The sequence below is a fragment of the Castor canadensis genome, chromosome 10 (genome assembly GCF_047511655.1).
Source record: "Castor canadensis chromosome 10, mCasCan1.hap1v2, whole genome shotgun sequence".
Classification (NCBI taxonomy): domain Eukaryota; kingdom Metazoa; phylum Chordata; class Mammalia; order Rodentia; family Castoridae; genus Castor; species Castor canadensis.
The window spans coordinates 145,897,447-145,919,170 of NC_133395.1; the positions used below are offsets into that span (position 1 = coordinate 145,897,447).

General features: G+C 54.5%; 1 protein-coding gene across 2 annotated transcripts in view; it reads left to right on the top strand.

Annotated features, from left to right (window-relative positions):
- Window positions 1-21,332, top strand: part of Fbln2 (fibulin 2) — a 71,958-nt gene extending 50,626 nt beyond the window's left edge. The window contains exons 6-18 of one of the 2 annotated variants that reach the window (XM_020176167.2): window positions 1,625-1,834; window positions 2,407-2,520; window positions 2,695-2,796; window positions 4,458-4,598; window positions 8,560-8,694; window positions 9,915-10,052; window positions 11,771-11,914; window positions 12,003-12,131; window positions 12,604-12,729; window positions 14,401-14,517; window positions 15,025-15,153; window positions 19,527-19,650; window positions 20,545-21,331. In XM_020176167.2, the coding sequence (XP_020031756.2) occupies window positions 1,625-1,834; window positions 2,407-2,520; window positions 2,695-2,796; window positions 4,458-4,598; window positions 8,560-8,694; window positions 9,915-10,052; window positions 11,771-11,914; window positions 12,003-12,131; window positions 12,604-12,729; window positions 14,401-14,517; window positions 15,025-15,153; window positions 19,527-19,650; window positions 20,545-20,902 (1,967 nt within the window). In that variant the 3' untranslated portion in view covers window positions 20,903-21,331. Of the gene's footprint in view, window positions 1-1,624; window positions 1,835-2,406; window positions 2,521-2,694; window positions 2,797-4,457; window positions 4,599-8,559; window positions 8,695-9,914; window positions 10,053-11,770; window positions 11,915-12,002; window positions 12,132-12,603; window positions 12,730-14,400; window positions 14,518-15,024; window positions 15,154-19,526; window positions 19,651-20,544 lie in introns of both variants that reach the window. The other variant, XM_074044563.1, reaches the window with a different exon arrangement.
- The last annotated feature ends 392 nt before the right edge of the window (window positions 21,333-21,724 follow it).

The following is a 21,724-nucleotide window of genomic DNA, read 5'->3' on the forward strand; positions in this document are numbered from 1 at the left end:
GATGCAGGCACTGGGTGCGGGCTAACCTGGCTTCAAGTCCTGTTCAAATGCCCTTTGGTAAATCACTTTGCTTCACACAGCCTCAGTTTTCCTTCTGTAGAGAGAAATGGTTGTGAGGAATATGCTCACAAGGGTGAGCTGAGCTTGAATTCTAGTCCTGGTGTGCTCAGGGAGTCCTGGGTTCACATCTGCTGCTACTCACCTGTAGTGCCAGGTCTCCAGAGCAGAACAGCCAGTGCCAAGCCAGGGCTCATTGGGATGGGGCTTAATGTAAACATACGCCATATGAAACACATTCCTCAGGCCTGACTTCATTCAGCCCTCCTCTCAGGGACTCAACTGCCTATGGCTGCTAGGGAAGGCTGAGGCCTGAACAGAGCTTCCTACAGCCACTACAAAAGGACCCTCCCATAGCAGCACAGCCCCCAAAAGCCTTTTCTCTTGCTTACCTCCTGCCTCTGTAGCCCCAGGAGGCAAGTTGGTTCCAGACCTGGAGCTACAGAGACTTTGTGCTGCCCCAGATGATATAGGTGAGGAAGGCCTGAGTCAGAGTTCAGATTCTGATCTGATGGAACCCAGGACAATGCCCTTTCTATTGTAAGGCATCCTCCCTGATATCACTGAGGTCAGGACTCTGAATTAAGTACTTTAGCAAGAGCTTTATTGTGGGTTTGGTCCTGTCCTCTTGCAGGGGACTCAGGCAATGAAGATTTGGAACCAGCTCATGGGTTGACTCTTATTATTGGAAGTCTGTTCATTCATTCTTCCATCTACCCATTTATCCATCCATTTACTCATCTGTCCATCCACCCACCCATCTACCCACCCATCCATCCACTCTTACCTATCCACCCATCCATCGGCCTACCCATCCCTCCACTCTACCCATCCATCCACTCAATCCTTCTATCCACCCATCCATTCTTCCATCTGTTTGCCTACCCACCTGCTCATCCATCCACCCACCCATCTACCCACCCATCCATCCTCTCCACTTATCCACCCACCATCTATCCACCCATCCATCCACTCCACCCATCCATCTACCTACCCATCCATCCATTCCACCCATCCATCTACTCTATCCATCTATCCACCCATCCATCCACTCACCTGTCCATCTACTCCATCCATCTGTCCACCCATCCATTCTTCCATTTATTTGCCTACTCACCTGCCCATCCATCCACCCACCCACCCACCCATCCATCCACCCACCCACCCATCCATCCACCCACCCACCCATCCATCTACTCACCTATCCACCCATCCATCCACTCCACCCATCTACCCACCCACCAACCCATCCTCTCCACCTATCCACCCATCCATCCACTGTACCCATCCATCTATCCACCCATCCATCCATTCCACCCGTCCATCCACTCCATCCATCTGTCCACCCATCCATCTACCCACCCATCCATCCACTCCACCCATCCATCTACCCATCCATCTACCCACCCACCCATCCATCCACTCACCTATCCACCCACTCACCTATCCATCTACCCACTCACCCATTTACTCATCCATCCATCCATCCATCTATTTCCTCACTGACTGCTCTACCACCTGTTTTGGCCAACCTGGCTCCATCCTGAATGCTGATCTCCCACCCCAGTTTCAGAGGCAGAGATGGCAAGCCGGGAGGCTCTGTCTCTAGGCACGGAGACTGAGCTGCCCAACAGCCTGCCAGGTGACGATCAGGATGAGTGCCTGCTGCTCCCTGGGGAGCTGTGCCAGCACCTGTGCATCAACACTGTGGGCTCCTACCACTGTGCCTGCTTTCCTGGCTTCTCACTGCAGGACGATGGCCGCACCTGTCGCCCAGGTGAGCTGTGGAACAGGGCAGGGGCTGATCCTACCCATGGAGGGTTGGCCTTCCTGGGATGAGAACCACCCCTGCCACCTCCTGCCATCCTAAGCATTGGTACCAGCAGGAGCCAGAGGCTGCCAGCCATGGGAATTCCAAAGGCTTCTGTTCTGCAGCTCCCCCTGCAGGGCTGACCACAGACTCTGCCCTAGATTTGACTACATCTGCAGACTCAGGCTGCAGGGGCTGTCACCAGACCCCAGCTGTGTTCCCAGTGCTGGGCTGGTGCAGAAGAACTTTCTTACTGCCAGCTGTCAAGGGTGGAGTCATTTTTGGTCTACACACCTCCCCCTCCTCCTCCTTTCTTCTCCTTTTCCTTCTTTCCCTCCACCCCTCTCTGTCCAGTGTAGCTGTGAGATGGTTCTTACCTAAAGTACATGTGCACCCTGAGCCTCAGTTTCCTCACCTGTGAAACGGGGTGTGAGCAGTGAGACCATCAATCAGTACCTGGTGTGGTGCCCAGGCATAAGAAGGGATGGTATCTGTGAGTGCCCAAGGCCTCCCCTTACTGTCTACTCTGCCCATGACAGATGGTAACCCCCCGCAGCCGGGCGCCGCACGGGAGCCTGCACTAAAACCTGAGCCTGCCCAAGCATCCCCCAACACCATCCCGCTGCCTGTGCCACAACCCAACACCTGCAAAGGTGAGCAGAGGGGTGGTGTCCCCTGCAGGGCCCTGAGACTGCAGGACTCAGGGCCTCCCAGTACTTCTGCTTCCCTGGGCCTCTGGCATTGCCCCCGACTCATAACTCAAAGCTGGGGTTGAGCCATAGGCCATGGCCACCGTTTGCTCTCTGATTTTGTGTGGTTTCCTCTAGACAACGGACCCTGCAGGCAGGTGTGCAGCGACATTGGAGGCTCGGCCATGTGCTCCTGCTTTCCGGGCTATGCCATTATGGCAGATGGCGTGTCCTGTGAAGGTGAGTACTTTAGGGTTGCCCTCCTACCTGCATAAGCCTGGGTGGCCTGCGGTGGGGGCTCCAGAGTGGGTGTAGCTAAGACCTCAAACCTGACGTGTTTGTGAGATTTGGCTCCTGTGACAAAGACCCCAGTAGAGCAGCTTCCATGACTCCCTCTGGTGGCATCAAGCCATGTGTTTGACACTCTGATGGACTCACCATGCAGCTGCAAAGATACAGGGGCCCAGGGGCTCCTTCTTTCTGGTTGTTCTGCTGTGTTCTAGAACAGGGCTTCTCAAACGTGAGCATGCATCCAGCTCACCTGGAAACCTGGTAATGTAGCGATTCTTGAGAATTCCACAGACGCCCAGAGATCCTGACTAGTAGGTCTGGGCTGAACCTGAGAATTTGTATTTTTAACTTGGACCCTGTCCTGCTCCATGGACTGTACTCAAACTTGTCCTCTCTCTAAGGGTTGCCCCTGTCTGCATGGCCAGGGTTGCTTTGTGACCACTGTGTCCACCTGTGATCCAGTCCTGGATGTAGAAAGAGAAGGAGGGGAGTGATGTCTGATTATGTTAAGGCAGCACACAAGTGGCTTCATCCCTCGCACTTGCCTCCCATGGGAAGCGGTGTCTGGGAACAACAATCACGTCTGTCCAGAAAAATACCCATACTGCTCCCAGAAGCTCAAATCCTACATCTGGCCCTTCTAATGGGACTGGGATCTGATGTGGGCAAAGACCGCCCTATGAGCCCAAAGAGGGCTGCAGACCTGCACAAGGCACACAGCATAGGGGTGACTGGCAGGACTTTCTGTCCGATGGAGGGTGCAGGTCAGGTCCAGGTGATGCTGTGTTTCCTGGGGCTCTGCCTACTGCCCCTCAGGACCAGGGGAACATGAGCAAGGCATTGCTCCTGGGTACCGACCCCTTTGGACACAGTCTCTGTGAGGGACCTGGGACCAACGGCCCAGAATACCATACCTCTTGTGGCCATGGGGCCTGGGCTGTGTTACCCTCTCTTCAGTCCACCCTCCCTCCTCAGGAGGCCCTGCAGGAAAGCTATGGGGTCTGGGCCAGAGGTTGCACACAGCCATTCTGAGAGTGCATACAGCCTGCCCTGTGGAGGACTCCTGCTCTGTTCTGTGTATTTAGAATAAAATGAATAACCAACCATGACAAGCTCAAGAACTTTTAGAACATTTCCAGATTTTGGGTTGAAACTTCATAAAATCTGCTCACAGCCCTGGTGTCCTTTGGGCAGCCACAGCCTCACAGTGCCTGTGGAGCGCCTCACCTGCGCCCCCTGCTGTTTATGTGGGGCCTGGCCCCTCGGCACTTCAGTTTGCATCTCCTTCTGTTGTGTGGCTCCCTTGGCTGCTGTGGATGTGGGGCGTGTATAGGTTGTGGGTGGGAGGCAGTGCCTAGTTCTGCTCCCTGCGGGACCATGGGCTGGATGCCTGCCTTCTCTGAGTCTCCCCTCCATCTGTCCTCACTGGAGCAGTGGGCCCAGCTCTGACATCTTTGGGTTCTACAAACTCAGACTTGGAGTCAAGACCCAGATTGCACAGAATGAGAGGACCTGAGCAAGTAGGTCCCTTCCCTTCTGTCACTAAATGCACCTAGCAGGTCACGCCTCTCTAACTTCCCTTCTGTTTTTCCTTCTGTGACTGCCACTAGACCAAGACGAGTGCCTGATGGGCACTCATGATTGTAGCCGGCGACAGTTCTGTGTGAACACCCTGGGATCCTTCTACTGTGTCAACCACACAGTGCTCTGTGCAGAGGGCTTTATTCTCAACGCACACAGGAAGTGCGTGGGTAAGCGAGAGCCCCCCACCTGCCGCCCAAGTCACGGCTCTCTGTTCTGCTCCACGCCAAGCCCGCCACATGGCGCCACATGCTAAAGGGCCTGTCCTTTGCATGTGAGCTCTTCACAGCGCCCCCATGCTCCATGTAACACCCTTGTGTCTTGGTGTCTTGTCCTGCTTGTCCTCTGGGAGGCTGCTTGCCCCAGGGACATACTTGCGAGTCAGAAAACTAATAGGATGTGCTCCCTGGCTGGTCAGTCATGAGGAGGTCAGATGTGAGCAGCAGGACAGCGTGCAGGGATCTGGAGGAAGGGAGGCCTGGGCTAGAAGCTAGACGCCCCGTGGCTCTATGCAGTGGGCAACTGGCCTGTCTTCTCCCAGCTTCTGTTTCCTCAGCTGCTAGGAGATTGCAGGGTGTGTACTGTAGAGCGCAGACCTGGCCCATGGTGAGCCTGCTACCCCAGCCACGTAGGTCCTTAGATGCATCTGGAACCTCTCGAGAGGCAGTAGACAGACACTAGGCTCAGAAGTCCTGGCTGTGTACACACCTTGGTGTTTGTTTGCTATGGGGCCCTGGGCATCAGGGTTCTCTCCTAAGCCTCTGTGAAGTCCAGAGGACCAGGTAAGGCCCTGGATCCAGTGCCTGACCGGTGCATGGCTGGAGTCAGAGCGGGTAGCGGCTCCTCCCTCCTTTCTGTGCTCATGTGAGCCAGGGTTTTGGGTTTCCAGATGCTCTGTGGGCAGAGAGGAGGGGACCCCAGTGCTCTTCCCTGTCTGGGACCCACCTGATGTTTTCACAGAGGACATATATTCAGGGATAGACCCAGAGTGGCAGGCCTTGGGCAGACTGGTAAATGCTGCGGCAGAGACACAGGCAGAGGGATTCATCATGCCGGCTTCTGGTACCTGGGTGTGTTTTCTGGAGAAATTGGGATTTCACCGTCTCCTAGGATTGACAGGACTTGGAGATGGGAAGGACACTCAGGGTGGAAGAACAGAGCTCAAATAACAGTGTGGAGGTAGGAACAATGCAGAATGCGTTCAGGGCATGTGACTAGAGCCTGTCTTCTCTGTGCTTGGGGACCATGTCCAGTCTGGACATGTCCCCTGCCTCCCCCTTCACTGCTGGACAGCTGGACCGCAGTGCTGGGCTGAGTGGCACTGCCGACATGTTTGCCCCAGGCCTCATCTGTGGGCACAACATGGCCCTCCTGATCTGCTTGCTGCAGGGGGCCCTCTTCCTTGGCGGGGCGGGTCTGTGTGTGTCTTTCGGGAAGGTGGGTCCTGCCAGATGCCTTCTCCTCTGCCATACCCCAGGGTGAAGGCTCCCTGGTAGCCTAGAGACAAGACCTTGTGCTAGGCATGGGCAACTGGAAAATGAGTTCTGGGAATAAAAAGCCATGGTACAGTCCATGAGTGCCCATCCTCAGGGTTTCCTCCCCCTTCCTTCTGCACAAGCCGAGCAGCTCCTGCTCTTCCTCCTCCTGCCCCTCTCAGTTGTGTGTGGGTTTCATCACCTGTCAGTGCTGGTTGCTCACTCTTCCCATCAGGGACAGTGTGGATACCTGCAGGGGCTCTGTACTTCCCTGTTTGCGCCACACATGTGTATCATCCAGGAGGAGAGAGGGGAGAAGCATATTAAGATGAAGAGGCAGCCATGTTACCTAGGTTCAAATCCTGACTCTGCCACTTGCTACTCATGAGCCCAGCACCAAATCAGTCATCCTTTCTGAACCTCAAGTGAATGAGATAATAGCCTGCACCTCAAAAGGAGGCTGAATGGGTCCATGGGAAGACCCGTGCTAGTGTTTTGATCTATGCGGTGACTCTACAAACACATTGCTGTGAGGTGGCTGCAGAGGTGATGAGCTCCTGTCCCTAGAGGTACGTAAGCAGAGTGAGTCAGCATTGGGTATGACCTCTGCCAGGATTCCCCTGTGCTTTTCCATTTGTCTATTGTGCCTGACACTTTGAGGACTGCCTTGGGCCCTGGAGAAAGTGCTCCAGGTGAGGGGAGCTGCACCAAGATAAGAGGGGAGAAGCCCCAGCTCTGGGTGCCCTGAAACAGAGAGTAAATGGTGGAGGAGGGGCACAGCTCAGGCCAGCACTCTGGCTTCCATTCTGACTGCTGCCACACACTGGATGCTTGACTTTAGTCCGGGACACTCCCTCTGGGAGACCCATTTTCACATCTGAAATGGGGCTGGCCATCCCTGCCTTGTAGGACAATGGACTTTGCTGTTTCTATAAATCACCTGACCCCTGGTCAGCTTTGGTTAGTGGTGGCTGCTGTCATTCGTTACTGTGATTCCTGCAGGCTGTGGGAGGCTCCTGGGACCCTGCTGTGTCTGGGGTCCTGGGCAGGCATCTGCCTGTACCAATAGGGTCTGTAAGTAAGAAGATCTGTGACTTTGTCAGGCCTGGCCACACCTCCCTTATCCTCCCCATCACCACCCAAACCTACTCTGCCTGGCCTGGGTACCTCTGAGTTCACCTGTGAGTTTGGGAGCAATTCTTACCCCCGCCCCTACCTCTCCTGGTCCCTTAGTCATTCTCTTAGAATTCAGTTCGAATGTCACCACCCCTGAGAGGCCCCTGGCATTCCAAGACCAGGGCAGCATTTCTCTGGTCTGAGCCCCATAGACAGTACATCTGTTCACCCCAGCCTCTCCACTGCGGGACTGGCCACTCCTTGAAGCCACTGTGTGGCCACAGGAGCCCAGCACAGAGCAGTTGCTAGTCAGCGTGTGCAGTTGGTGGATAAGTGGATGGATGGTGCACTCAACGAGGCAGGGACAGGGTGTTCCTCCAGGAGCCTTAGTCCTGGCTGGAAATGAGTTTTGGTTGCTGACCTCTGTTTCTCCATTCTCCCCATGCTTCTCTCTCCTTTACTGGCTTCTCCCTCACTAGCTACTATCCCAAGGGTGGATCCTCGGCCTCTTGTCTGTGTGCCCTCTCCCCCAGGTGACCTCAGCCATCTGACTACTTCCAAATTAATGTTTCTACCTGGGACCCTTCTTTGAACTCAGAGGGTCTCCGCTGCTTCCTGACCCTTAAACTCACTGGCCACAAGGGCTCCTGGACCTCCTTCCCAAGGCAGTCCTCCCCACCACCCCATCCTGGACACCTGCACATGTCCTGCTTCTCAGCCTATGGTTTTGTAGGGCTCTTGGCTCTTTCTCTCTCACCTTCATCTCTTCCATCAGTAAATCTCATTACTTCTGCCTTCACAGTATTTCCAGAATCTGATCTCTGTATATGGTGGTCCCAGCCACCACCATTTCCTGCCTGGTTATCATTTTCACCCTTAGTCTATTCTATAGCCCCAGTCAGGGCATCCTGCCAAAAATAAGCCAGTCTCCCTTCTCAATTGGGAACCCTCTGTGGCTCCCATCTTCCCTCCAAGCCTGACCTCATCTGCTTATGTTCTTCTCCCTTCTCTTCCCTACAGCCACACCTGCCTCCTGGCTGGCCCCTGAACTTGCCTGGGCACTCCCATAGCTGTCCCCTCTGCCTGGACTATCAGAGTGGCTCCTGCTGTCATCTCTTCAAATTCTCGCTCAGATGACCCTTCTGAGAATCCTCCCCTCTGCTTAAACCTGCTCGCCCTGCTGCACCTTGGCACCCTGTTCCTCCGTCCTGCTCTGGCTCCTCCACGGCCCTCACCAGCATCTTCACCGTCTGTGTGTCTGAGTGTCTGCTCTGAGGGCAGGCATTTCTGTGTGTCTTGTTCACTCCCCTCTCTTTCTTGCCAAGAACCGTTCTTGGCATGTAGCAGGGGCTTAATCTCTGTTGAATGAAGGGTTGCATGGATAAGGGGACGTCAGCCCAGTGCTTCTCTCTGGATGGTGAGTACCTGAGGGCAGGGCCTAGTGCCCCCTGCTCCCTGGTGGCCTAGGTACCTGGTTGTGTTAGGCCTCTATACCCAGAGCATCCTGCAGGCTCTGACAGCCACCTCGCTCTCCCCACAGACATCAACGAGTGTGTGACGGACATGCACACATGCAGCCGGGGTGAGCACTGCCTGAACACAGTGGGCTCCTTCCGCTGCTATAAGGCACTCACCTGCGAGCCAGGCTATGTGCTCAAGGAGGGCGAATGCACAGGTGAGAAGGAGCTGGAAGTGTGTCTGCTGTGCCTCTGGCCATGCCCAGCACTGGCCCCTTCCCACCCTGGCTGTATCTCTTTCCAACCCACCCCTCCCTAGCTCCAGTCCTGACCCTGCCCTTGGCCTGAACAGGGCGTTCCCCCTTGGAGGAGCATGCTCTGGGTTTCCTGCCCCGGGGATGGTGGTACCTGGGGCAGAAGTAGGGGAGTCTGAGGCTGGGGGTGGGAGAGGAGTGAGGGACCAGGGTCTGCCCCTGGCTTTCCTACCATCAGCTTATGTCCGAGTGCCTCTTACTTTGCTACCTGTGCCTCAGTTTCCTGTTCACACTCTGAGGTCGAGCCCCATGAAAGGATCACTTCTGTCCCTTTCACTCTAAAGTTCTAGCCTTCTAAGAAGAGGGGAGATTTTTTCAATTATTCAACAAATACTTCCCAAGCTTCCTTCGTCTGCCTGGCAGGCAGGGTTCTGGGTGCCAGAGGTACAGAGTAGTAGGGTGTCTTTCTTGATCTTGTAGTGGACTCTGGGAATACACAAGCAGAGAAATGGAAGAGTGACTGTGTGCTGAGTGCTTCTTTAGATGTGTATGTGTGTGGGGAGGTGTCCAAGGAGGCCCTGGCAGAGGCAATATTGTAGTTGAGATATGAATAATGAGGAGCTACTGGGAAGGGTGTTTGTGCAGAGGTCCATGGGTAGGGGGAGGAAGGAATCATGACATATTCAAGAACCAGAAAAAAGTCAAGAGGTTAGAGCCTTTGCACTTACAATGCCACCTTCCAAAATGTGCTGATGTGACCTTATCTTAGGGATACAATCTCTTATTCCCATTTCTGTCTAACCCAGCAAGTGTGAGTCAGCAAGTGGCTTAGGAGCCAGACTGCCTGGGTTCTGATCCCAGCCCAATGCTCCCCAGCTGTGGAAGCTTGCCTATGCCTCAGTTTCCCCCTTCATAAGTTAGGGATTGCCAAAGCATTTACTTCCTAGATGGCTAGAAGGTAGGTAAAGATGTACTTCAGAGGGCTCAGAACCACAGAGATGCTCAGTGGATGTGGCTCTGTCATTATTCCCGTGAGACATGAGCCATGCTGGCAATATGGCTCTGCCAGCTTCCCAGATAACAGAATGCCTGTGTGACTGAGGAGGTCACAGTGATTGGGGTAGGGAGAGTAGGCAGGTGGGCCTCCTGCCCACCCACCATGACACCTGGCCTCTGTGTTGCAGATGTGGATGAGTGTGCCATGGGGACACACAACTGCCAGGTGGGCTTCTTGTGCCAGAACACGAAAGGCTCCTTCTACTGCCAGGCCCGGCAGCGCTGCATGGAGGGCTTCCTGCAGGACCCAGAGGGCAACTGTGTGGGTGAGCAGCCACGGGGCCTTGGTTGGGGGTGGAGGTAGGGGGTATTCTAAAGGCTTTTGAGCCCAGGAAGGCCTGGCTTGCTGCTCCTTCCTTTTTCTATCTCATGTCTCTGCCTGTACATGGTTATGACAAGTGTCCCATCTCAAGAGGCACTCGCAGAATGGTAGCTGCTCTGCTTGCCCTGATCTGTGTCCTCTTGCCTGAGGTATTTCTTCCCTGGCTTCAGTTTGTCCATCTGAATTGGACTGAAGAATGCACAGCACACGTGTTTTAGTCTAGTTGGCAGGAAGTACTGTATTTGATATCGTGGCTTGGTACACACCCCCTCAGGAATACCCAGAATACAGATCTCTCAGAACAATGCATGGCTGTGTGTGAAGCCCACAGAAACTTTCATTTTCAAAGAGCGATAGTGAGACCTAGGATTCCTTGCTATGCTCATGGGTCAAGGCCTGCTGTTTGACAGGTGCCAGGTCTCCTTGTCCCTGAGAGTCTGAGATCCCATGCTCTCCCCACCCCTCCTCCTCAGCCTCTTCTAGAAAGCCACTGGCTTAGCCCAAAAGCCAGGAGGTCTCATGTTCCCAGAGCTGCTGATCCAGTCCCCCAGGCAGGGCACTGGTGGCCCCTGGCTGGGCTCCAGGTGGAGGAGGGATAATCAGGGCCATACTCAATCTTGGGAATGAATGGTGCAAAGAGACAGGCTGGCACTTTAGGACCAGGCAAGGAATGTGTGAGGCCACAGTGCTTGAGTGCCCTTCCTTGAGATGATAGGGTTACAGAGAGGAAACTGAGTGCAGGGGCTTTGGCTGTGTGAAGGATTTCTCAAGATTTTGGGGTTCTCTTGGCTGTTTGGGGAACCAGTGTCTTCCCTGAGTCACTGCCTTCACCATGCCACAGGAGAAAGGGCAACTGCAGGGTCTTCTGGCCAAGACCAGGGTGAAATGGAAGGGGGCTTCCCAATTTCAAATAGCTCCACGGTGATTCACTTCAGCACCTGCCACGTGCCAGGTTCTCGATGCGGGAGCTATAGCAAATGACAAGAAGCTTTAACATGGAGAGGCCAAGTAAGCAACCAGATTTATACAAGTGCAGCAATTCACAGGTGCTTTAATAAATGACTAAACAAGTAGGAAATAAGTGTTAAAGGAGAGCCTGTCCACCTGGACCAGTCCAGGAGGGCCTACCTGAGGAAGTGACATTGAGGCAGAGACCTGAGTAAGTAGGCAAAGCAGCCATAAAAACTTCAGGGACAGCATGTGCCAGGGAAGGAGGGTAGCATATGCAAAGGCCCCTTGGCGGCACTGCACCTGGGCATTGTGGAATGGCAAGGAGGCCAGTGGGATTGAACCAAGTATGACAGAGGGATCTGGGCAAGGAGTGGACTGCTGCCAGGCCCCTGTGCTCTATGTAGGATGGGTAGCTTTTAGAGAAGCAAGAGCAAGGCGTAACTGACTGTCATTATACTGGACCTCAGCCTTGGTTTTCCTTCCGCCTCTAGCTGCTCCCTCAGGGCAGGTGTGAGCACTAGGTGGAATCAGCTCGATAGGTGTTTGGGTTCTGGAGTGGACCCCTTGGATACTAGAGTACTGGGGTAGACCACTCTACCCCAAGTCCTGTCCTGAGCTGCCCTGGAGCCCAGAACTGGCCATTCCTCATCTGGTCCTGAACTCAGAGAGGGGTGATGCTGGGCTCCCTGTCACCTGTGTCCACCTTTGCAGACATCAATGAGTGCACGTCACTCTCCGAGCCATGCCGTCCCGGCTTCAGCTGCATCAACACAGTGGGCTCCTACACGTGCCAGAGGAACCCGCTGGCCTGCAGACGCGGATACCATGCTAATGACGATGGCTCTGAGTGTGTAGGTAAGGCCATCTCTCTTTGTGCCACCAGCTGAGGCCATGGTAGAGGGAGAGCCCAGGCCTCAGGGTGCCTTGCTTTCCCGTCCCGCAGATGTGAATGAGTGTGAGACAGGTGTTCACCGCTGCGGAGAGGGCCAGGTGTGTCACAACCTCCCTGGCTCCTACCGCTGTGACTGCAAGGCTGGCTTCCAGAGGGATGCCTTTGGCCGGTCCTGCATTGGTAGGTGGTGCTGGGGGCTGGGATTCCCTTTGAGCGTGGGGCCTGCCCCTCTGTGTCCCTCCACCTTTCTGCCTCTGGCTGCCCCATTTCCCAGTGGAGCAGTGCCCCCTGCCTGGGTCTCTCCTGGAGGTCAGCCTACAATATGTCCTTCTTCCTCCTGGCTCCAACCTTGCACTCGGACTCTCCCTGCTGTCTTGTCCCACTGTCTCTGTTCTCTGCCTCTCTCAGCCTCTGTCCCTGTCACCTTCTTGCCTCTTGCTGTGGCTGTCTGCCTCTCTGTCCCCTGTCCCTACCTCTTGCCTTCCTCCAGTACTCTCATGCCTGCTGCCATCCGGTCTCTTTATCTCCCCCTTCCCCTGTCTGGGTCTCTCCCACCCAACCCCACCTCTGCACTGGTGGTACCTAGGGTTGGGGGGAGGGAGCCAGCTTTGTGGCCACCTCCCTGTGCCTACTGTCCCGCCTTCCCCGACAGACGTGAACGAGTGCTGGGCCTCGCCAGGCCGCCTGTGCCAGCACACGTGTGAGAACACGCTGGGCTCCTACCGCTGCTCCTGCGCTGCTGGCTTCCTGCTGGCCGCCGATGGCAAGCATTGTGAAGGTACCGCCGGCCTTGGCCTCTGCCTCCATGTGCCTGCCTCCCCTTGTGCAGAGGCTGGGAGACATGGCTTTCTGCCACAGTTGCAGGGAGCTGGGTGCAAGCAGGAAAAGGAGGCAGGTGATGCTCCTGCCTGAGACTGGGCATGGGCAACCCTGAGGACACAGGACATGAAGGGGCAGTGGCCACACGGCACCCAGTACTTGGGTCCAGGGAAGCCTGATTTTCCTGGCTTTTTAGAAGCTGGAAATCTCAATATTCATGTGAAGTCAGCTGGCTTTTTAACATTGCTGATGATCATAAGCTTTTGAAGAACACACTGGGTTAATCCCAGCACGCACACAGGCTGCACCCACATTCTACATGGCATACCTGTGCCTAAGGGGTGCATCACACTGCTCCCAGTTGGGCCCCTGGAATGGTTGGGCCAGGTCTGGTGGGGATTGGAGTAAGGGAGGCCATGAGGCTGCTCAGTGAGGGGCGAGGGCCTAAACCAAGGGATATGGGGTCCATGGTCCCCCTGCCTGGCTCTCCATCTGGAAGGTGTGCTTCCTCACTTCCCACCGCTTGGGATGACTGTGCTGAAACTCCTTTGGGGCTGGGTACTCCTTCCCAGTCACCTGGCCTGGCAGAGGAGCTGGCCTTCCTGTGGGTCATGGCCCATCCAAGGGCAGGGGCACATGACCAGGCCTGGCAATGGCAGAATATGTAGATAAGAGACCCTCTCTCTAATTCACTCACTTCTTCATCTGTTTATCGGTGCCATACACACCTGTGTCACCTCCTTATGCCATGCTGGGTGAGGATTGCTGTGGAGAGGGGTCTCTGCCTTCCAGGCATGTCACGTAGTCAGTCAGTCACCTGTTAGAGCTCAGGCTGGCTATATGTTAGATGCAAAGCTGAGCAGAGCAGATGAGCTGTGCATTCGTGTGTACATTGCATCATCTTTGTGAGCGAACACCGTGGAAGTTGCCAGGTCCTGAGGATTTTAACATGGGTTATATGGTGACCTCAGAGGACCACCTAAGAAAGCCTGCAGGCAGCTCAACCCAGTAAATGGCTGTTCCACTGAATCTAGCAGTCATTTCTCCCAGGATGCACTGCACACTAGTTCCTCATATTCAGTCACGCACACACACCTGTTTGTTCATCACAGCCTCACACATGCTTCATCATCCATCACCTGTATACAACTCTCTCACCCTCACACCTCATTCCTCACACCCTCTCACATCCACCTGCTTGTCCCTCCCATCCCTCACACATACCAACTCTTGCACCCCTCCTCACTACCCCCAGGCATGCCAACCCCAGGTACCAGGGCAAGCAGGTAAGGCCCCAGCCTTGGAGAAGGCCTACATTAGCACCAAGGTGACATACCTGCAAGATACATCTGTCCCTTGTGTTGTATGCTCCAGTATGGCAGTGTCAAGCTCCCCTTGGGGATTCTGAGTGCCTGTGGCCACCTCTGTTAGCACCCCTCCCTGCCCTGCCTCTGTCACCTGCCCCTTGCCAACCCCTGCTCTTGCCTGGGCGAGAGCCACTAATTCTCTGTTGGCTGCAAAGGACACTGGAACGAATGATCTCTGGAGACAGGGCTCCAGTGAACTGGGGCCCAGCCCTTATCTCTGGGCTAGGAGGACCAACCATGACCAGTAGCCGGTGTCCCCACAGATGTGAACGAGTGTGAGGCCCGGCGCTGCAGCCAGGAATGCGCCAACATCTATGGCTCCTACCAGTGCTACTGCCGCCAGGGCTACCAACTGGCGGAGGACGGGCACACCTGCAAAGGTGGGTGCTATCCCCTGGTAGGAGCCTCCTCCACGTGCCAGACTCCCTAGAGCACCAAGGGGTGGACGGGTGGAGACACATAGGCTTTAGCATCAGATCTGAGTTCAGTTCCCAGCCCTGCAGTTTCCTGCTCTGTGACCTTGGGGTGATTCCCTCTCCACTTTGCATCAGGATCTCTTCTGTAAGGCGAGACGCTGGTCCTGACCTCCTCAGTGGGTGGAGGGACAAGTGTCTAAGAGCGCCAAGTAAGAAGGCCTGGGTCTGTGACTGGTGCCCCTTGGCCCCAGCAGGTAGCAGTGATTATCAGTGGCCCGAAGCCTGAGAAGTGAGTGCTCATGTGTGAGTCCCGATATGCTGTGTGGCCTTGGCAGTGCTTCTGTTTTCAGAGCTCTCTTGTCCTCCCTTGTAAAATGAGCCCCTGGGCTCCATGGCTGTGACAGGAATAGGCCATTGGTGGCAGGGCCTATGAGTGGGCAAGGCTCACCCAGCTGACCCTTTCTCTGGCAGACATAGATGAGTGCGCTCAGGGTGCCAGCATCCTCTGCACCTTCCGCTGTGTCAACGTGCCGGGGAGCTACCAGTGTGCCTGCCCAGAACAAGGCTACACCATGATGGCCAACGGCAGGTCCTGCAAGGGTGAGCAACACTGTGCAAGCAAGCACAGCACACTGCATGTAAACGTCGACACTGAGGGCATAAGCACAGAATGGCTGTGCCACCGGGGGCCACAGCAACCAAGTTCTTGCTTAGGAAGAGGACAGTGATAGTCTTTCTGCTTCTTAGCCCAGTGTGGACTCAGTTGAGGACTCTGTGCTGGGAGCAGGCAGGGATACCATGGGGAGGCATAAGGAGGCAGGGGGACTATCCAGTGAGGGTACTGGAGAAGAGCAGTTTCAGGGGTCCTGGTCACTGCCCCAAGTCTGCAGTACTATCCAGAGCAGGCTAGGACAGGAAGGTGTGTGCACCAGCGGCGGGGTAGGACCCTGGGAGGAGAGAAGCAGGTCCCTGGGAGGTTCTGCCACCCTAGCACAGAATGACTATCTCCAGTGACAGTGGTGCAGGGGAGGAAAGGACTGTTTGGGAAGGGGCTTCCGTCACTGGGGATGTGCAAGTCCTGGCTGCACAGTCACCAGTCAGATTTGCAGTAGAGGTGACTGTGTGCCTTATGATGGTCCCAGGTTCTGTGACAATGAATATTCCTTCTAAGCTAGAGAGTAATTCTAAGTTCAGTGCCATTGTTCACCAAATTCTGGGTCTGGTGGAGAGCAGGACTCAGGAGGACCCCAGCTTCCCCGCTTGGGATGCCCTCAGCCTGTTGGTATTAGTGCAGACACCTTCCAGCTTCAGGGGTCATATCCTTCAAGACACTGGAGCCTTTGGGATGTGGCCAGGGCATCGGCCTAGCCTTGAACATCTTCCAGATCCAAAAATAGCAGGTCTTGGAGGACCAGGGGTTGGAGTTAGCACGCACAAGGGTGTGGAGTCAAGTCAGTGTGCTGCAGGCTCCCACTTGTGGCCTGTAAATGGACCCTGAGATCAGGTTAGTGGGTCTCTACACACACTTACGAATGCAGGATGGGGCAGGGCCGAGGGCAGTGTGCATGTGACTGTTGTTAGGTCCAGTCCTTAGGTGTGTACTCAATGCAAAAGGATTCCTTACTGTAGATGAATATATATATATATATATATATATATATATATACATATATATATATATACATATATATATGAAAGAGAGAGAGGACAGGAGGGGAGGGGAGGGAAAGAAAGAAAGAAGAAAAAAGAAAGGAGTAAAGTAAGTCAGAAGACCGTGAGCTTGGCCATATCAGTGAGCAAATTGGAGTCATGCTGGCTCACTGGAGCTGGCCCAGGGCTCTGTGGTGCAAAGTCCTCTGCTCTTTATTTATGGACTCTTACAAGGTAAGGAGTTCACCTTCCATGAGCTCAGCTGGACAGAAAACATGACTATTTCTAGAACGTGATCACACAGGTGACACCAAGGCTGTTGGGCCCAATGGCACAGTGTGGCCCCTTCTGACATAGCTCCATCTCACACAGCATCAGCATTGGCTGTGCAGATCGTAAACTTGTCCACCTTCAAGACTGTCTTTCCCTCGCCCCTCCTTTCCTGGCCCATACCAAGCACTGGAGTCTGAGAGAGACCTGGACACTTGGGCCTGCGTGTGTACCTGTGCTGGCCACAGGGAGGTCTCTCTAAGGCTCAGTTTATGCTTGCTCTGTGCTGGCCTTGGTTGTCCCTGGCCCCCAGCACTGGTTACTCTGGTCTTGTCTGCTTCCCAGGTCACTCCAGGTACCCGTGTCAGGGGCTGCTGACTTTTGGAGCTAAGCAGTTATCCCCATTACACACTGTGGTCCTGTTCTGACTTAGGCCAGACACTGAGTTCTCAGATCAAATGGGAGGATGGGAGGCTGACCATGGGGCAAGAATATGCTGTGAGATCTCCCGTAGCCCGTGCCGTCTTCAAGAATCAAAAAGGACAGAAAAGTAGAGAGACATGTAAACCGTGCCATCTGGTCGAGAATATGCGTTCCGTTGAGGTGGGGCCACATCTGCCTTACTTGACACCTAGACGATACCTAGTACTGAGGATCTGACCATGTGACCACACAGGCAGCTACTGCTAATATTTGCATGTGCTGTTTGTTTTCTTTCCTTCTGACACACACACACACACACACACACACACACACACACACACACACACACACAGCCCTTTTATCCTTAGGTTCTATATCTGTGGGTTCAACCATGTGCGGATTGAAAATATTCCAGAATACAAGAATTGTAACTGTACTGAACACAGACAGACTTTTTTCTTGTCACTATTCCCTGGACAATATAGTGGAGTAACAGTTTCCTTAGCGTTGACCTTGTATTAGGTCTTGTAACTCATCTAGAGATGATTTGAAGTACACAGATGTGCAAATACCACCCCATTCTCCACAAGGGGCTAAGCATCCTTGGAGTTTTGTCCTTCAGTGGTCCTGGAACCAGTCCCTCGCAGGTATGGAGGAATGGCTGAAGATAGTCCTGAGTTTTGCCTGTTTCTTCTCAGACACTTGTTTAGCTCAGAATGGCATTCTTAACCTTAGCACTGCTCTTGTCACCACTGAGCTGCTGGACACCCAAGTGTCCTCAGGTCCTGTAGAAGCCCACCAAGGCCTCCCATCTGGGAGCTACATTCTGCAGCACTCCCCTGCCCCACCTCTGCACATGCTGGTGTGGCTGATGCAAGTCCGACGAGGCTGCAGTGACACCTGGGCACAAGGCCATGTTCTGCTGTCCCTAGCCTGAGCTCTGCAGAAGAGTCACAGGGTCAAGGGCCTGTGGTCACAGGCATCTGGCAGCACCAGTGGATGAAGCTCCAGGGTGGCAGAGAAGTCCTGTGACAACTTCCTGTGAATCTGGTGAGTCAGACTGCAGCCGCTGACTGCGCCTGGCTCTTCCCACCACTTGTGGGCATCGCCATGCATGCTGGCCTGGGCAGAAGCAAGATGAAGGCGCCTGCCTCTTGCTATCCCACTCACCCAGCGCACAGGCTGACGAACAGAGGAGGTCTCCCGTTCCTGTGGATTCAATTCGTCAGCAGTACAGTGACCATGTTTAACCTGGGCATCTACCCTGCCCTGGGCCCATTTCCCCATTTGCATTTGAGATGCCTTGGGGAACTGGGATCATGATCCATGCTACAGAGTTGAAAGTGAGGCCTGGAGAGGTGAGCGCAAGGGAGCTGAACCCGCACAAGAGGCTGGAGGGCGGGGGCAAGGGTTGCTTTGGCCCTGCTACAGCTGTGTGGGGACTGGAGTGCATCTGTAGACTGAGGGGGCACCAGCCCCTGCCTCCTGGGCGTGTGAGTGCAGAGTGCCTCGGGCATCACCAGTCAGTCAGGAGGTCAGCTCTGCATGCAGAGAGTGATTATTATTATTATTATTATTATTATTGTTAGCAGTCAGATTTTGACATCAAAGCAGATCTGGCTTCCAACCCCAGCTGCCCTGCTGACTGCTGTGTGACCTTGAACAATACTGCCTGTCTCTGAGTCTTTGTTTCCTCCTAAGTGAGAGGCCAGCAGCCTCTCAGGGCTGGTGAGAGGACTAAGCGAGGAGAAATCCTGCATGGCGTCAGCCGAGAGTAGTCAGGGAGGCTGTCCTGGAGGAGATGATCTGAGACCAAGGGAAGCCCAGGCTGCCACCAGCTGGGGATGGCCTAGGTCTTCCTGACGCTGCCCTTGCTGGCTGAGCAGCTGCCGTGCACCAGGGCTCTCTAGAGCCCTTTGGTCTGATTGTCACCCTGTGGGCTGTTTGTGGATTGCACATACACGTACACACTTCTCCAAGCTCTTTCTGGAGAGCTCTATCCATATGTCTGTCCACGTATGTGTGTGTGTTTCAGACTCCTGAACGGGCCCTTGTGTGTACACCTGACCGTATGCTTGAGCCTAAGTGTGTGCTTGGCCCGTGTGCCTGCTGGCATTTATACATGCGTGTCTGCTTCTGCGAGAGCGCAGGAGACATGAGCACGGCTGGGGAGTGCACTGGCAGCCATGCACCCTCAAGTCTGTATTTCTAAGTTATGGTCCTGTACTTCCATTCAGTGGTGCATGCTGAGCCCCTGCTCTGTGCAGATGTCCATTCTGCTGGGTGAGGTGATAACAGATACAGCACCCCTATCCTCCTGGGGGGTGGGGAGCAGATTGTGGAAAAAGAACAGCCATACAGAAGAGCCTTGGTGTGTTTTCAGTGTGATGAGCAGTTGAGGATGGTTAAAAAAAAAAAAAAAAGAGGATGGGATGGAGGGCAGTGGGTAAGCAGGACCACAGTAAGGTTACTGGTTGCAGAGCTGGTGAGATGGAGCACATATGGCACAGGGTGACATGTGAGCTGTGTTGTCAGAGTTAGGAGCAACAGCCCTGAGGCCCAGGCCTCCAGCATGGCTGCAGTGGTTCAGGCTGGGACCTTTCTGAGCATCCCTCCTCTCTTCCCCCCAGACCTGGACGAGTGTGCTCTGGGCACTCACAACTGCTCCGAGGCTGAGACCTGCCACAACATCCAGGGCAGCTTCCGCTGCCTGCGCTTCGAGTGTCCTCCAAACTATGTCCGGGTCTCCGAAACGTGAGTGACCCTGTGACCCCGCACTACTCCCTTGCTGCCCAGGCCAAGTGACAGGTGGCCCCTGCCTTGAACACCTCCTGCTCTGCATAGCCCTTGACTGCTGGCTTTCACTGACCAACAGCAAATAGAAGCACCTTGCAGACAGTACAGACGATGCAGAGAAGACTCTGAAAATCAATCTCTCTCTCTCTCTCTCTCTCTCTCTCTCTCACACACACACACACACACAGATAACATATTAGTATCTCTTTACTGCTGTGTAGTAAGTTCTTCTAACACTTAGCCCCTTATACAGCAAATGCTTACTGTCACACAGTTGCTGAGGCCGGCAGCCTGGGAGCAGTGCCACTCAGTGTCTCCCGAGGCTACATCAAGCTCCTGCCCCATCATGCAGCCACCCAGTCACAATACTCAGGGTGGGAGACCTCAGCTCCACGCCATGTGGGCCTCTCCACGGTACCACTGGTGATGTGACAGCCCCAGTGCAGGTCACAGGAGTACAAGTGATAGTCCCTCAACCTAGGTTAATCTTGGAGTCACTTCTGCCACTGGTCGCACAGCCCCCCACTTTGACAGGGACCCTGAGAGGAGATCCAGCAAGGGGTGGCTGCCAGCAGGCAGGACCTAGGGTGTGTGGGAAGGAGGGAAGAAGGAAGAAATGAATATGAATGTTTTAAGAGGTGCTAACAAACCCAACTAGGTACTGTGCTGAGCGCCCATCCTCCCAATTAAACCCTGAGGTGGCTCTTAACCCATCTCACAGATGGGGAAACTGAGGCCTGGGAGAGCTGGCATTTGAGCCTAGGTCTGCTGGCCCTGGGGTCTGTGTAGCATCGGGGACGGGAGGAGCAGGGAGCCGCCCACAGACCCTGCACCTGTCCCCGTCTCCCACAGGAAGTGCGAGCGCACCACGTGCCAGGACATCGCGGAGTGCCAGACCTCGCCCGCACGCATCACGCACTACCAGCTCAACTTCCAGACGGGCCTCCTGGTGCCCGCGCACATCTTCCGCATCGGCCCCGCGCCCGCCTTTGCCGGGGACACCATCTCCCTGACGATCACCAAGGGCAACGAGGAGGGCTACTTCGGCACGCGCCACCTGAACGCCTACACGGGCGTGGTGTCCCTGCAGCGGCCCGTGCTGGAGCCCCGGGACTTCGCCCTGGACGTGGAGATGAAGCTGTGGCGCCAGGGCTCCGTCACCACCTTCCTGGCCAAGATGTACATCTTCTTCACCGCCTTCGCCCCGTGAGGCGCCCTGCCCGGCCAGCGGCCCCCTCCCCGGGGTGCCCGGTGCCCACGGGGTGTGGCGTTTGTACAGCTCTAACTTAAATTGTGCCAACTCGGTTGCTGTTGGGTTCGAGCCCTCTTTGCCCCCCAGGAGGGAGGGTTTAGTGGGAAGCTGTTCCCACGTGGGCACTGCGCTGCCCTGGCGGTGAACGGCCAGAGGCCGGATGGTGATGCCCTGAAGACCAGAAACAGCGACCACGTTGGGACTTCTGGATTCGACTGGATGACCCCTCCCTGAAGCTGACATTCCATCCCCGTTCCACTGTGATTCGTTCTTCAATTAAAAAAAATCATTTTTAAAGTTTTTTGTTTAATTATAAGAGTAGCAATGTACATTGTTAAGAGCAAAGCAGATCAAATAGCACAGAAGGATTATAAAGTTTAAAAAAAAAAAAAAAGAAAGAAAATGCCTCTTGGTCCCCTTCCTTTTGTAAAGTGTTGGCCTTTGGCAATAATACCTGAATGTCACAGGGTCCCCCGGCCTGGCCATGGACCAGTTTGTTGATCAAGTCCTTCCTTGACATCTCATTCAAATAACTAGCCCTCAAGCCAGGGGGTCACCTTAGGGATGAAAGAATCGCAGTGTCACTTGACGCTAACTCGAGATCGTTTCTTCTATTTTTACCCTCTGTGTCTGTTTCCCCTCCCATTTATTTATTTATGTTGCATTTGGATTTTAACTCAGGGCTTTGTACTTGCAAAGTCGGGACTCCACCCCTTGAGCCATACCTCCAATCCATTTTATTCTAGTTATTTTTAGAGATGGGGGTCTTGCAAACTATTT